Consider the following 15,195-nt stretch of genomic DNA (forward strand, 5'->3'; position numbering starts at 1 on the left):
AGTAGCATACAAAAAACACTGTCCGTAAGAATTTTCTTTTTTCTTTTAGCCTTTTCTGTGTAAGGCACCGTGTCGACCGTTATAATAATATCAATTTTACCAAATTCAGTATTGTTCCAAATACATTAAAATATATTTTTCAGCGCCGCTAATACCGGCCGACTATTGTTTTGCCGGCGCGTATTTTACAAGCTGCGTTCATCTGCAAAAACTCCAATACCTTTTCGACACAGAAGTACGTTTTGAGGCGACCCTGTTGAAAAAGGCGCGAACCAATCATTATTCACAAATAGATCCAGACCAAAAAAGGCTTTATATTTTAAAGAAAAACCTTGCTAAGACTGAGGATCGTGGTTGCCGCCACTGGGCTGGTGATTTTTAAGACGGCGTAGGCGCACCGAAATTGCTGCGGACGCCGATGTTATTCCGGATTGTGTAAATTGGGCAGTTGGCTCAGACGCCACAAAGCCTAGATTTCCTGCTGGTCGTTTGTACTCGATCCGTTGTCGAGATTCCTGCTCCGCCCGTAGCACGGGTTCACGCTTTGTGCACCGACGTGCATATATTTGAACTGATTATGCAAACGCTGCTCTTCCGAGCCACGATTCTCCGCCGATGAATTGTCCCGTTCCCCCTTGCGTATCACTCTGTCTTCTTTTTGCTTTCTTTTTCTTCATGCATTTTTAACTGTGACGGGTTGTTTCCACGGAGTGGATTCCTCGGATCCCTTGCGCGGCATTCCGCGTTTTCTGCAACGGCTTCATTTCTAACTTTGCACTGGATATTTTTTTTTTACTGAAACAGGGAAGGCGTAGGAGGTTAGCGGAAGGGAGTCTGGTAAAGGGAACTCCGGAAGAAACAATCCGCGACGCGGAACTATTTCCAAGAGATATGTCCTCGCCAAGCAGAGCTCATTATTCTGTGCCTCGGAGTTACCGCAGCAATATTTTTGCCACCGCTTCCACTTTGTTTCGGGGCCGTCTGTCTGACGGTTCTTTCTCTTCGCTCGTCGTCGATTCGAATCACTCCGTCTTCGCAGCCGTGGCTGAAGACAAGAAGCGCTCGGCCAGATTTTGAGACGCAAAGAGAAGGCGTCGCTCGACGTCGTTGCGACGTTTGATTCCCGATTCCGCACTTCATATAGATACTATACGTTCGCTCTAAACTATTCTCCCACGTCCTGATAGCTTGCCGGGTTTTCTCTTGCGTGCATACGCGGGCGCGTTTGACCTTTCCCTTGCATCTTTTTTTTTTTTATTTCGGCCTGCTTCGCGTAGTTCATCGTCGTGCAGGCGCTGGCTGCAACAAAAAAGAAAACGTGAAGACAGAAGCAAGAAGATAGAGGAACGACGCCGCTCTACGGCGCGCAAGCCAAGTGCGAAGGGTCGGTGCCTACACGGTTTTGACGCGGTGTGTCGCCGTGACTCGGGATGATAATCCCTGCATTTGTATGCGCCCCGACTCTTCCCTTTTGACCCCGTGCGATGTCGAGTGCGCTCCCTCGTCGCGCTGTGACGACGACAACGATGCAGGGAGACACGCATGTTCCTTGCGCCCGAATTTCAAGTCGCCTCACAATTGGCGCGGCGCGCCGCTTTGGAGATTCTTGTTCTCGCTTTTGTAGCCGCGAATTCCGCGAAAACGGGCGCGAATTTGCCCACCGTCGTACCGAGAGGCGAGACAAACGCGAACGCCGCACACAAGCGCAAGAAGGAAGGACGTCTTTCGATGTGTGAACACGCTCCGCGCAGGCAATTCGTCCCCGCGGTTGTCACGTCGTAGACGCGGTGTCGCGAGGATCGAGTACGCGGCGGACGCCATCATGCAGTGCCGCGGACGTGATGGGCTGAATCGCGAGGCCGTGCACGCTGCATTCGTTGCTGCGTTGTTACGTGAGCTCGGCTGGCTTCCACCGTCTACGGCGCGCACAATACGAAGACATCTAACATAATGATATCGTGCGGTATCGGCATGGCTCATGATAGCAGAGAGTTCTTTTGGTTGGCTTTTTTGTCATGGCTGCACTTAACGCTGTAAAGGAGCCTACATTAATTATCTGTGTCCCGACAGAGGGCGACAAACACCATATAACAGCAGAAGGCAAGAGCTACCACTTCTTTTGATTGATTGATTGATTGATTGATTGATTGATTGATTGATTGATTGATTGATTGATTGATTGATTGATTGATTGATTGATTGATTGATTTTGCACATTTTCATTCCTTTATTCAGCCCCATGCAGATGACTCGGTTTCGCTGCTCCTGAGCACGAGAGCATATCTTCGACGACTGGTCGAGGCACCACATTCTAACAGGGGCGGAATGCTAGAAAGGTCATCTGCCATGCTTTGGATGAACGTTTGAGGGGCGCGTTAATGGCAACGTTTGAGACCGAAACAAATACGAATCGGATATCGAACATTATTCGATACTCCAGAGCATACGTGGTCATGCATTATCAGGTAAAATATAGAAAGGCAGATTCTGTTTGCATGGTACATCAAAAATGCGCGTCATCTGCAGAGACGGCACAACGATAAGAGACTGTTGCGCATGTTGGAATGCTCATGACAAATGCTGCCACTTGCTTTACCATATAGTGAAACGGCGCATATTTATACTTATTACGAAGGGAACATACAGCTTCAGCATCCATAAACGGCAGCAAACAGTATTCACAGCCGAATTCCATGTCAGAGCGAAATTCCAGTGCGAATACTCGTGGCTTAGCCAGAATATTCTGGATTCCTGAGGGTGGCCGCATGTTTTGCTATGTATACAGCTTCTGGCGCACACTACGGCAGAGTTGTAGTATTCCTGCTTCAGTTTTGTTTGATCACGCAAAGTTGACGTTGTGAAGTCTACGAAAGCTATTCTAGAATATTCGGATTTCTGGTTAGCGACTATTTGATGTGTAGACTGCGTCGAAAATAACAATATTCGATTACTTATTCAGCAGTAAAGGACCACGTTGAAAAAAACACCACGTGGCAAAAATTGATGCAATACCCACAATTACGCATGTCTCATAACGCGTTTGTTGCTTTGAGACGTTGAACTCCATCACTTTGAGCCTGCCGAGCGGGTACGGCTGTTGTTGTGTATAAAGAGAAATAACAAAAATAATAAAAAAGCAGGGAGGTTCACCAGTAGAACTACTACTCGCGCAGGGGGGCAGCTGAGTAATGTTACGAAGGGTTTAGCATGTTTGCGCAGAAGCAATTGCTAGTTGTCCTTGTTCCTCTTTCGCAAAGCAAGGAAGATAGATCATACGAACGAATGAGTAGCAATGACCGGCACAGAGTTTACTCAATGCAACACGCTTCACCCGATCACGCGCACGCCACCCTTTTCTTTTCAAGCGAGTCCTGAAAAACCTGAGACCATGCAAGCTCGGGCTTCGGTGTGCAAACTCTCCCTCGGCAGCCCCCGTTCGCACGAGCTTCATTGTTTACCCGGCCAGGAAATCAGTTTAGCTCGGCGCGGGGGAGCAATCGCGGCTTCTGGCTGCACCCGTATACGCTGCGATCAGCCCACGAATGACGAAAAAGAAAGAAAGAAAGAACAAAATAAGTAAGTGAAAAGAAAAGCAAGGAGAAGCTGCAGGAAACGAGCGCAAAAAAAAAAAACCTTCCCTACGGATTTATTATCGATGCAACGAACGTGGGTTTACGACTGCCGAAAGAGTTCACCCAGGCAAACATGATAACCGCTGCGAAAGTAAGCTAAAGCAACTATTCGGACGAGACATCGAGCAAAACAAGAGAGAGAGAGAGAGAGAGAGAGAAAGGAGTGCAGTTCGCCTCAGCCTATTACCCTTCCCGAAAATGGTACATCCCCCAATTTCGTGCGCTGCTACGCAACAGAGAACGCCTCAAATGAACCTAGAAACAAGCCGCGAGATATTTCCAAGAAAACGAGAAAGAAACTCTGAAAGCGAAGCACCGTGATAAAAGGCAGCCGCTGTGAAGAGGTTCGTAACAGACGAAACGCTTGGAGCGGAGAAACGTATCAGTTTACTTTATGCGAAAGGACAAGTTACGCAAGATGCAAGGGCGTGTAAGAAAGAAAGCAATCGTTTGACAATGTTAGTACAAGCAGAAATACGTTATCGAGTAAAGAAAACGCTGTTATGGAAAGCCGTTCTAGCAGTATCATATAGCGCTGTAAGTGTCTTTTTTTGCTTTCTTTTTTGTCGTCGTAGTTTCAGCGAACAGCTGGTCACGTGCGGCGGGGGATCCAGCTGTTCGACGTGTATGTGTCGGTGCTTATGTCAACTAAAGTTCGCGAAAAATTTGTGGTGGCGACTCCCGGCCAATGAGCCGGAACTGTACTGAAGAGGCGTAGGCACAATGCGCAGGCATGCAAACTTACAAGAGGTATTATACATACACCTATAGTGTCAGTGTCAAAGCCCTCTTCTTTTTTTTTTGGCCCGTCTCGCGATGCTCTTTCACCGAGGACGCATTGAATGAAGCACCAATAGACGTTAGCTTTGCTACGCTACGCTGAAAGCCGGTGCTGAGGCGGAGCAAATCGCCGGCAATTCCAGCGAGGCGAGATCCGCCCGTAGCCAAGGTCATCTGCCTCCTCTTCATGACTCTTTTAATGTTGAGAGAAATGCTCTCATTAGTGCTGCGATATATATATATATATATATATATATATATATATATATATATATATATATATATATATATATATATATATATATATATATATATATATATATATATAAGAAACGTTACGTGATAGCACACAAACGCACACACTGACGCACACCTCACCTTGTTTTCAATGGCAAAAACACTCACTTACTATCGACTATGTTGTGCCTGACAAAGGTGGGGCTCACTGATAAAGCAGTGACAGAGCAATGGGAAATAGTGGTGCGCAAATGACAGGGAATATATATATATATATATAAACAAAGGAAGGTTAACCAGAGGATATCTGCGATTGGCTACTTCCCTTTACAGGTAAATGCCGAAACGGGTGCGACAGATGAGAGAAAAAGAACAAAAACAGCAATACAGAACTGTCTCTGTGCGTCATTTTAACATATACACTGGGTGCTTGTGATGACAACGCTCCTCCGATGTACAGAAGAAATAAAGCTCAATTTGCTCCTGCTGTTGGTTCTAACGAAACGAGAACAATAGTACCAAAGCCACGGCTATCCGTTTGCCGTAAATGAGCACACAGAAGGGCAAAGGAAAAATAAGAAATTAAAGCAAACGAACGCAAATGCAGAGATCACTCAAAAAGGTTGAATATCGTACATTTGCTCTATTCGCCGAATGATAGAGCATAGGCTACTAAGACTAGGAACGGAATCAGAATGGGAAAAAGTGTTTCATTTTCCTTCTCTGCGAAGCAGGCAGCCGAACAGCGAAAGCACGCCCAGAATAACTAGTTGGCTTCGTTGCATCGTGAGTATTCATAGGGAGCATTTTCGGACGGCGTGCTTCGTCCTATGTTAGAAATGAAATCAACATATAAATGGGGAGAAACGTAGGTCTGAGGTAGACGGCCTATAGGAAGGAGAAAGAGCAAGGGGATTGAGGGGTTGTGATTACTCCTGAAATTGAGATGCAACTAAATACAGGTGTATAACGCCCACCGCAGTCTAGAAGGGGGGCCCATATAGAGTTAAAGCAAATCACGGATGGAGATTTAAAATTTTCATTTAGAGCCCTGCCAATGGCCGAGTATCACGTATCAAGCCACCGGCCCATTTTTAAGCGTATTCGATGAAGCAGCCAGTGCCTGCCATTCTCAAAAGGTAGCGGGAGAAAACGTGATGAAACAAAGTATATGCAATACGTAGAGTGGAACGCATGCATTGTGGTCTTGGCAATGATCTGCGCGTTGAATAATATGCAAACATCGTTTCGTGCGGGCCACGCCTAACAGGAACATATATTGAAGTCCCGCATGTCTACACCGGATTACACTTGGTATCCGAAACCCGTGCTAGGATAAGAGAGAAAAAGAAGTAGATCAAAGACGGGTCAGTTAGCCAGAATAACACGTGCAGGCCTTTTGAGGCGGCTGGTCAGGTATGGTCAAATGGCTGTGACCAGTGCACTACTATCACATCGCACTTGATCTAGAAAGTGACATAATTGTTTTCGGGTGCAGGTAAAGATCCCTAATGCCTTTTTATCAATGCCATCTGCAAGTTCATTGCACTGCAGCACACATTGTACGGGGAGCTACTCCAAAGAATATGCTAACGTCTGTACGTATTTTTGACAAAACGAAAAGGAATGGTCGGCATCACTTAATCCACCACGGTAGCCCAGTGGCTATAGTGACGGTAAACACGACTCCCTATACCCCCTCCCCTTCTCCTACCGACCCACACACGTGCACATATATATAATAAAAAAGAAAGCTACATGACACCTAGAACCCAGAACCATATTATAGCAAAAGTCATTCCCTATCAGAAAGTCAAGTATTTGGATTTTAATTACTAAATTCTACGGATACTCGAGGGGCTTTCCAGAAATATGTTGAACGGCTTCTAAGATCTTCGTATGAATGAGGTTGCAGTACTTTAGTGCAGTTTAAGAAATTAAGGCTTATAAGATACAGCACACACCCCTGCAGTTTGGAGGCCGTGGTGACTTAGCCGTTATTGCGTTTCACTGCCGAGCAGGAGATCGCGGGCTCCATTCCGTGCTTTGGCTGCGTGTTAAAGAACCCCAGATGTGGCCAAAAGTAAACTGGAGTCATTCACTATGGGGTCGCTTACGGCCCAATTAGCAGCTTAGAAACTTTAAAATTCGCATATAATTTTTCTACCATTTTAGAGCAACCTCATACGCAAGTTACGAAGCAAGGATCCCGATGGCGCCATCAGGCAACCGAAACTTCAATGTATCTACGCAACCCAAAAACAACAAGAACAGCAACAGCAACAACAACGATGCTTTCTATGTTAAACTGCGATTTAGGTTGGGCGTCAGCGGCAAAAATGTACTGCTGTCATCACAGAACACATTTCAAACGTTCTTTCTTCAAATGCGAACGAAAACCACTCACTCTCTTTACAGCATCCGGTGCTCAAACTCAAAAAGGTTGTAAACTCTGTGCGGTTCCTTCCACCGTCGCCGTTCATCAGTACGCGCGCGTCAGCAGTCGCCACAAACGCACCGCGCTATATTTACTGGGCAGGTGGAACCAAGCGCATCTCAACCGTTTTCGCAACGGACGAGGCTCGTCGCAGCTTCCTCACAGAAACACGGCCGCGGCCTCCCGCCGTCGGCAGTGTTTACGCGGTGCCGCTCGCATTCGGAACAAGGTGGCGTCAAGTCCTCGACGGCGCGTCTTGCGGCAACGACGGAAATCAAAGGGCTGCGATAGTGAGGGAACGGACGCCGATACGGGATGAACGCGTCAGGCTCCGGCCTAAGTATATATGCATAGCACTGCTGTTGACGTCTCTCTGCCACTGGGCAAGCGTAAAGACCCAGTCGTCACAGTACAATGTGGGAAGTTGCACGGGCGCTTGCAAAACACTTCTTTCCCCTACGGCAGACTGACTTAGAGCTTTGCATGAAAATGGCAGAGCACGTCTTGTTGGAGATTAAAATGGAGAGATAAAGGCAGGCGCTCCGACCCTTGTAGGACAGTGGCTGATATAAGGCAACGCGTACTGCACTTGACACGAATAGGCAAGGCTTGCAAGTTAACAACGGAGTTGCACAAAAGGTGGGGGCGCATGCAATAAGGGCGTCTCGCGCTTGCGATCCGAGTACACGTTCAACCGATAAGGCGTTGTCGTACTCTGCATACACGTGGGTCGTTTAAAGTGCGCCAGTGAAACGCTGATTTCTCTCAGCTTTGTAAAAGGTCTATTTTCACAAATGCCGGCAATGTGAGCGCTTTGATAATGTGTTTTGAAAGCGATTCCTTAGAGAATGTTGCTCCTGCCCATGGGTGATAAGAGCCGACACTAAGAATAACGTTAAGAGAGAGAGAGATAGAGAGAAGTTTGATGATACGAAATGCTGAGAGGTCGGCCTGTGGTATATTCCTCTAGCCAGCTACTCGGCATTGGGGGAAGGGGAAGAGGGAAAGAAAGAGAGAAGAAAGAGGTGCATGATTGGTGACGATGACGATAGAACGAAGATGTAAAACATATGGCAAGCAATTTCGCATGCCCAAAGTCTGCAATCCAGGCCCGTAATTTTTAAAGAGTTCAGTAATGCCTGGATGGCCTTGAAACTCGAAAGTACCACAGTCTAATTATGAGGTACACCCTATAGCGGGCTATCTGGATTAATTTTGGCCATCTCCATGGGGTTATTTAACGTGCACATCGTTCAAGTACGCCTACGTTTTTTTCATTTAGCCACCTTCTAAATGCGGGAGCCGCGGCCCGGATTGAGTCCGCGACCTCGAGTGCGCTGTGTGTCGAATGAATGAATGAATGCCGCGTGCGCCACGGCATTCATTGAGCGCCGCCATAACCTGCGCATCTTACATCCGCGACGGTTGACACAGACTGTGCTAGTTGCCGACTAAAAATTAGGCGCATTCAACACGTGAAAAGACGCGCGGACACGTTTCCGACAGCGGCTTTCTCCAAAGGTGGAGTGCGCAATTTAGACTATGGAGTTCCATCGAAGTGTTATGTGGGCTGTATTTCAGAACGAAACGCTAAAACATCAACACTTGTTAAATATTCGTAAGGCAATGACCAGTAGGCGCAAGTACGTACAAGAAGTTCCCCGCAGTCACTTTAAGACCAAACCGCCACTACTACAAAATGCACTATATTGCACTTTTTTTTCCAAGAGCGGAAAACGGCAAAAGAAACAATTTTTAGGCGAATAGAAAATGCGGAATCTCAGTTTCTGTCGGCGTCCTTTAAATTACAGTTCTGCTATGCTCTGTCCTAAATTTCCGCTTGTGGAGTTTTCAGTGGCTTGCAATCGATCGTAAAAAAAAAAAAAAACTTGCAATGCAATGTTTCCCAGCTCATCAACTTTTTTTGTTTATTTGTTCTCTTTTAATATGTACGTCATACATGCAGAATGCAATAGTTCTCTTTTATTCATTGAATAGATTGCCCGTGTAAACGCGTATACTCTTGAGAAAATGCCTCGCCACCGAACTGCGCTGATGTCAAATCATTTCTTTGACTATTGAACAATGGAAAGTTTGTGGCGCAGGCGGCGACAACAGAGTGCACAACGTTTGAAGTTTCGTCCCTCTAAATATTTCACTTGACAAAAACAACATTTCAGCTGTCACTGCCACGATCAGAAAGACGGCACTGATACATTGTCGGTGATGGAGAGACGCGAACGTGTCATTCGAAGGTGTTCTTTTACATCAAGCGGCTTTCCAACTTTCACCCGTGCATTCGTCATTGCCGGCGAGTTACTCGCGCGAAATCATGCGCCTCGCGAAACGTAGACGCATGACCACGTTTACAGCAAACTCTCGACGAGAGTAAGAGAAACCAAGTTCTCTTCCGAGCTCGCAGCAGCTTTTCGAAGGATCGGACGGGGGCGTCTCCCCAAATCCTTTCACCATTTTAATGCCGCCGCCTGTCAGCTAGCGGCTGAGCAGGCGCGTACTGTGTTATACAGCGCATTTTCAGGAAACACGGCAGCACGCCCCCCCCCCCCCTCTCACCCCTCATATCCCCCCCCCCCCCAACACACCACTTCAAGAACGCGAGATTGCTACATAGTGAATGCCGAGAAACGGAGAAACGATCTCTATCCACTCCATCGGTGAGCTACGCAATCGAAAAGCCATTTCGAATCCCTTCCTGCATCCTTTCGGGACGTCTACGCGTAAAGAACGCCAAAACGCAATTTTGCAGGAGAAAGAAGCCAGCAAGTGAAACAAAGTACACATGCCTGCACGAAATCCTCGTCTCCTCCTCCGCGAAGGTTATATTAATCATGTTTTCTTTTTCTTTTTGCCATCACCACGCTGCTTCTTCTAGAGACTAAAGATATAGCTTCACCAACTTCGCATCTGCACAGATGCACTTGAAGCGAAAGCTTTCGGGATCTCGAGTGCACGAAAGGCTTCGAGACTCCCTGGGCGCGCGCGCACCCACCCACCCACCTACCCACCCACCCACACACACACACACACACACACACGCACACGCACACGCACACGCACACACACACACACACACACACACACACACACACACACACACACACACACACAGTTACGACGGCACGCTGAAAAAGTCGGTGGCGGTGACGCTGGTGCAGGTGTTCTCAAATCCCAGGTTTCAGTCCAGAGAAGAAAAAACTGTGGCACATTGAATGGAATATACGCTCAGGCTACCGGAGTACGCTTGCACCGTATGTATACCGCTTCCTTGCGGATGAACGTCCGCCTGTCTCCCTTATTATTGTTATTATTTTATATGTTACTTATATTTTATAGATCATCTTTCTTCTTTTTATTTCTCTTTTGGCTTTCCCAAAGTTCGTAGCATGCCACGTTCCATGGCCGCCACCACGCTGACAGCTTTTATTCTGCGTGGATACTAAATTTCAGTATATCGTGCTCCCCCAGCTCTCCACAGAGCGAAGAAGAGAAAGAAACAATGTAGATTAAAACGAAATGAAACACAAAAGAGGGACGCGAGCTCAAAGCAGGATAGGTGGTGCTACGTGCGGCCAGGCCTTGCTGCGTATAGCCCTGTTCGCCTCACTTATAATTTCTATACAGCGCAGGGCCGCGACCGCTCGAAGAAGCGCGGTCCTTTTCATTGCACGCAACAAAGCGAAAGAGAGCCACGTAAGCTTGGCAAAGCTCAACGTCGGCGTCTTTTTAGGCGTTTTTCGTTTATTTCGTTTCGCCTTGACATTCCGGAGAGCAAGCAAAATGAAAAGCGTTATGCGTGAACAGTTTTCCTTTCCTCCGTCATGGCGTTCTGCGAGCTCTCCAGCATGCATAATGTAGGCAGGCTCGCCAGGATGCAATGTGAGAAGAGATAAGCTTGAATGAAAGAAAGAAAGAAAGAAAAATTGTATGTAACTGCGTGACGAAACCGAGAGAAATAAACGACGAGAGCTAAAGAAAATTTTCGGGCAACGAATTCCGTTCGCGCTCATTCAAACAGATTTTCGCTCACACGCAGCCTTAAGGGTGCATAGTTCCCGCGATGCGCCTCGCTGCTCGCTCTTTGTGGTGTTCCGATAGATCAAAGCAGCCACGGCAGGGCGAATTAGAGGGCACAGTTTGGAATCACTTGTCACTGTAATACCTATACGCAGTTGGTAACTGCAATTCGTTACCACATGTGGTGCTGGTCAAGAAAGCGTGATGGAGTAAACATTGAAAGTAAGGTATACGGTACACTTAAATTCAAACGTAAACAATACCGAAATTTCTCCAAAGCGTTATTTCGTTTCCACTTTCACCTGTGGTTGTTACGTTGTCTTAATCCAGACTTCCAAGATGTACACGACGCCCAGAAACCGAACACCGAGCGATTGCACGTTGCACTTTCATCGAATTCCGCGTAAAAGGCGTTCTTTGCTATTCCCGGTTTAACTTATGAGCCCTGTACATTCTAAGTTACTCTAAACCACGCAAGCCGGTGGGCAGAGCTGGACGTCTTTCATTTGACTTGCTGAGAAGACATCGCTGGGCTACACGCTATAGTTGGTTGGCCAGTAGTGTTCTAAAGCCTTGTGGACGCATGGACGAACACAAAAGCAAACAAGCGCGCCATGTCGCGCGCATTTTGTCCACTTTTGTGTTCGTCCATGTGTCCACAAGTGCGCTGCCGTTATAACAATTACGTAAAACGGTGACAATTACAGCAGCGTTTTCTCTCAAAGATTTATTGAAGAGAAGGTCTTCTTTGGCGAGTTCATATCGACGTGGAGTTCGAGGGATCCGGGTAACCAACCGCTTCCGTGTCGCAGATTAGACAGTTGAAGGTCTTGTGCACTGATCACAGCGAAAACAAAGGCGCCACATTGAAGCTTAGAACGTGAGGGAGGGAGGATGCCGGCGGAAATGGCTGGCTTTATCTACCAGCCGCACAACACGCATCCTTCCGTCGCCGCTCCTCCTCTGGGCCAGCTCTCCATTTCGAAAACGCGACGCGCGGGATACGTGTCGGCTGGAAAGAAGCGTGGGAGCACCGTCCCAGGAACGTGACGATTGCTCATGCGCGCGAACGCAAGCCACGTTGTGATCTGGCCACGTTGCGTGACGCTGGCCGAGCGTAACGCGATCCCGCCTTCTGCCTCGTTTCGTTCTTCGTCTTATTCCTGCAGGACGCGTGGTTCCGCGCTTCCGCCATCATTTCTTGTTTTCTTTTCTTACGTTGGGTCTATTATTCTTGCATTGTGTTGCGGCTCATTTCGGCAGGAATCGGGAAAGTGCGGCAGTGGTATACGTGCCGAGTCAGCAGCGCAGTGGCAATAACGTACGCGTGGGCTCTTTCGTTGCGCCGGGCTTGTACGTTCGCGCGATCAGAGGCAGGCGGCACGTAGTGTATACATAAAAGCCCGTATACATTATTGCGTCTGTACGTCCGAAGCAGGCCGGATCTGCCTTGGCACGTGCGAGAAAAACGGCGTTGGAGATTTCTCGAGCCGTGACCGGGAGCCTCGACCACCACGTTTGAATAATATCGCAACCAGCGGGACGGGCACATAAATAAAGTACTGATGCCCACTCTGCTTCACTTCCGTATTCCACATGTTTGTCTTTTGTTCTGGACTTGACTGATGTCCAGGCGCTTTGCTGCGTGCACACAAAGTGTTCCCTTTCTCCCGCTTTCCTCTTTCTGTTCCCCATTTCCATTTCCCCCCGTGTAGGGTAACAAACCGGACACTCGTCTGGTTTACCTTCCCACCTTTCCTCTCTTTGCTATCTCTCTCTCTGCTGTTGCTGTCGTTGGAATTAAGCCCTGAGGCAGTGTGTATCCTGCGTGCAATAGTGTACAGCACCTTCAGCATAAATTCAAACAACAGAAGATGACTGGTAACAATACCTGCCACGCCTGATCAGATGGAAGTGCGACGTGCAATATTTCTGTGCATGGTCTATTTCTAAGCAGGAAATATCCCCAAATTCAAGTTTTATAGCCTAATTTAAGCTGCTGCTGTAAAGGCAGGTCAACGAGGAGACGGAACCATTCATTGGAGTAGTTTTGAAACCGTTGGCGCTTGAATTAATGTTGGCAGCATACATTTACCAGCACGACAGTCGAACTACAGATTGTGCGAAGGTGCGGAAACCCCATTTAACCGAATATTCTGCATCTGTAAGGCAATAGCATTTCACTGCAAGGAGAAAATGTGGCGCAGTTCGTTGAAAGCACATGCTTCTGAGAAAAGCTATTGCTACAAACTATAGGCAAGAATATTTTACTGTGGCTGACTTTCTATAAGACCAAGATTATTTTGCATCCATATCAGTATTCTTCCCATGCTGAAGAGGACTGTTGCTTTCGGTTGTAGAGACGGAAGTGCCGCGAAAGAACTAAAAAATAGAGGGAGTGGTATAGATGAGAAGTCGAACGGAGGATTGAAATGATAAAGACTTGGGAAAATTGAAAGAATGCCCAGAACAGAGTGAGCGCGGTGCCCTCTGCCATAGCAAAGCTGTGAGGAACCACCGTCATGCAGGCATTAAAATTCGCAATGGCGCTAGAATCACATTAGGTGTTTGGGCTAATCATAAGTGCCACATTTTAAGCGTATTCCACACACAAGTAGCTCTCATTTGAGGTGACGGCGCCAGTGGCTTTACAGAGGCAATATATCGTGTTTACGAGCTTTCTTTCCTGCTTAAGCTTGTTTTCAAAAACGTGTTTCATCGATAGATAGATAGATAGATAGATAGATAGATAGATAGATAGATAGATAGATAGATAGATAGATAGATAGATAGATAGATAGATAGATAGATAGATAGATAGATAGATAGATAGATAGATAGATAGATAGATAGATAGATAGATAGATAGATAGATAGATAGATAGATAGATAGATAGATAGATAGATAGATAGATAGATAGATCAGAGTCCCTCATCCGAATCAACTTTTCTAAGGCAATAGGTGTACATGCTATTTCCTTCCATTCTCGATGTCCTGAAATTTGAAAAGCACGCTTTGAAGCAAAGAAACAAAATGTACATTTTTGTTGTCTCTATACTCGCAGGGACGCACTAAAACTAAGACTTCGGCTATGTTTTTTGCGCGCCACCCGGGAAAGACATCTCCACGGGCAGTAAGAGCGGCGACGCGTAACGTACTCGGCGGGAAATGACACGCACGCAAAAAAAAAAGAAACAAATGCTTGCCGTGAGAACGGCTCATTAAGCTCGAGTTAATGCCCGCTATATATGCCCGCCGTTCGTCGTCGCCTGGCGGCAGGCGTGACGCTCTCGAAGTGCTCGTTCTCCGACGGGCTTCATTACAGAGCCGACCGCGGCACTGCGCCTCATATCACACCTCTCGCGTGCGCGTGCGCCAACCTACGCTGTAAAAGAATGTGTCCAGCGCAGCGCGATCACAGCGCGGGGCCGACTCGGCCGCCTACCGGAGCTCGGTTTGCCTTTTGCCATGCGAGCGCTTTCGCGTCCGCTAGCTCAAACACGGACGTGTGCAAGCACTCCTCCACGAAGGAACATTCGCGGAGCCTTCCCCCACGGAAAATTGGAAATCTCCAGAGTGGCGCCGGCAATTATGTTGCCCGCACTCTCCGCTGGCCGACCGCCGCAGAACCCACTCGCGGCGCTTCGTACAAGCAGCGCCCCCGCCCGGTCGTTACCTTAAAATCTCTCCTCCAGACGACTACGGGTTTCCTCCGAATTCCTTGCGCGTTTTTCCGTCACGAACGACGAACCTTCCGGACTTGTCTCAGTGCGCGTATGCAGTCATTTTTTCATTCTTTTTTTTCTTTTGCTGAGCGCATAAAAGACTGAGATCCATCTCTCTGCTTCCCGCCAAAGCCCGGCTTGAGTTTATCCGCCGTACGCCTCTCATTAGGTGTAAGGACCTCTGGGACAGCTGCGGCTTCTCGAATAGCCCATGGGATTCGACGCATTATCTCGAAGTCGCACCAGTAGACCCTGTCGCTGTGTGCGCGCGGAAGAAGGGAAGCGTTTAGAGATTTGGCGACGCATGGATAGAAAGCTAGATGATGCCAAGCCGCTTTCCGTTCTTAA

At 47.5% G+C, this 15,195-nt stretch overlaps 1 protein-coding gene across 11 annotated transcripts in view; it reads right to left on the reverse strand.

The window, feature by feature from the left end:
- Window positions 1-15,195, reverse strand: part of LOC135898392 (thrombospondin type-1 domain-containing protein 7A-like) — an 818,428-nt gene that overhangs the window by 234,210 nt on the left and 569,023 nt on the right. Inside the window, exon 1 of one of the 11 annotated variants that reach the window (XM_065427293.2) lies at window positions 7,057-7,199. The exons of the other annotated variants lie outside the window; for them this stretch is intronic. Within the exon in view, the coding sequence (XP_065283365.1) occupies window positions 7,057-7,132 (76 nt within the window). The 5' untranslated portion in view covers window positions 7,133-7,199. Of the gene's footprint in view, window positions 1-7,056; window positions 7,200-15,195 lie in introns of those variants that run through there. 11 annotated transcript variants of the gene reach the window in all.

Source organism: Dermacentor albipictus, chromosome 4 (genome assembly GCF_038994185.2).
Source record: "Dermacentor albipictus isolate Rhodes 1998 colony chromosome 4, USDA_Dalb.pri_finalv2, whole genome shotgun sequence".
Lineage (NCBI taxonomy): Eukaryota > Metazoa > Arthropoda > Arachnida > Ixodida > Ixodidae > Dermacentor > Dermacentor albipictus.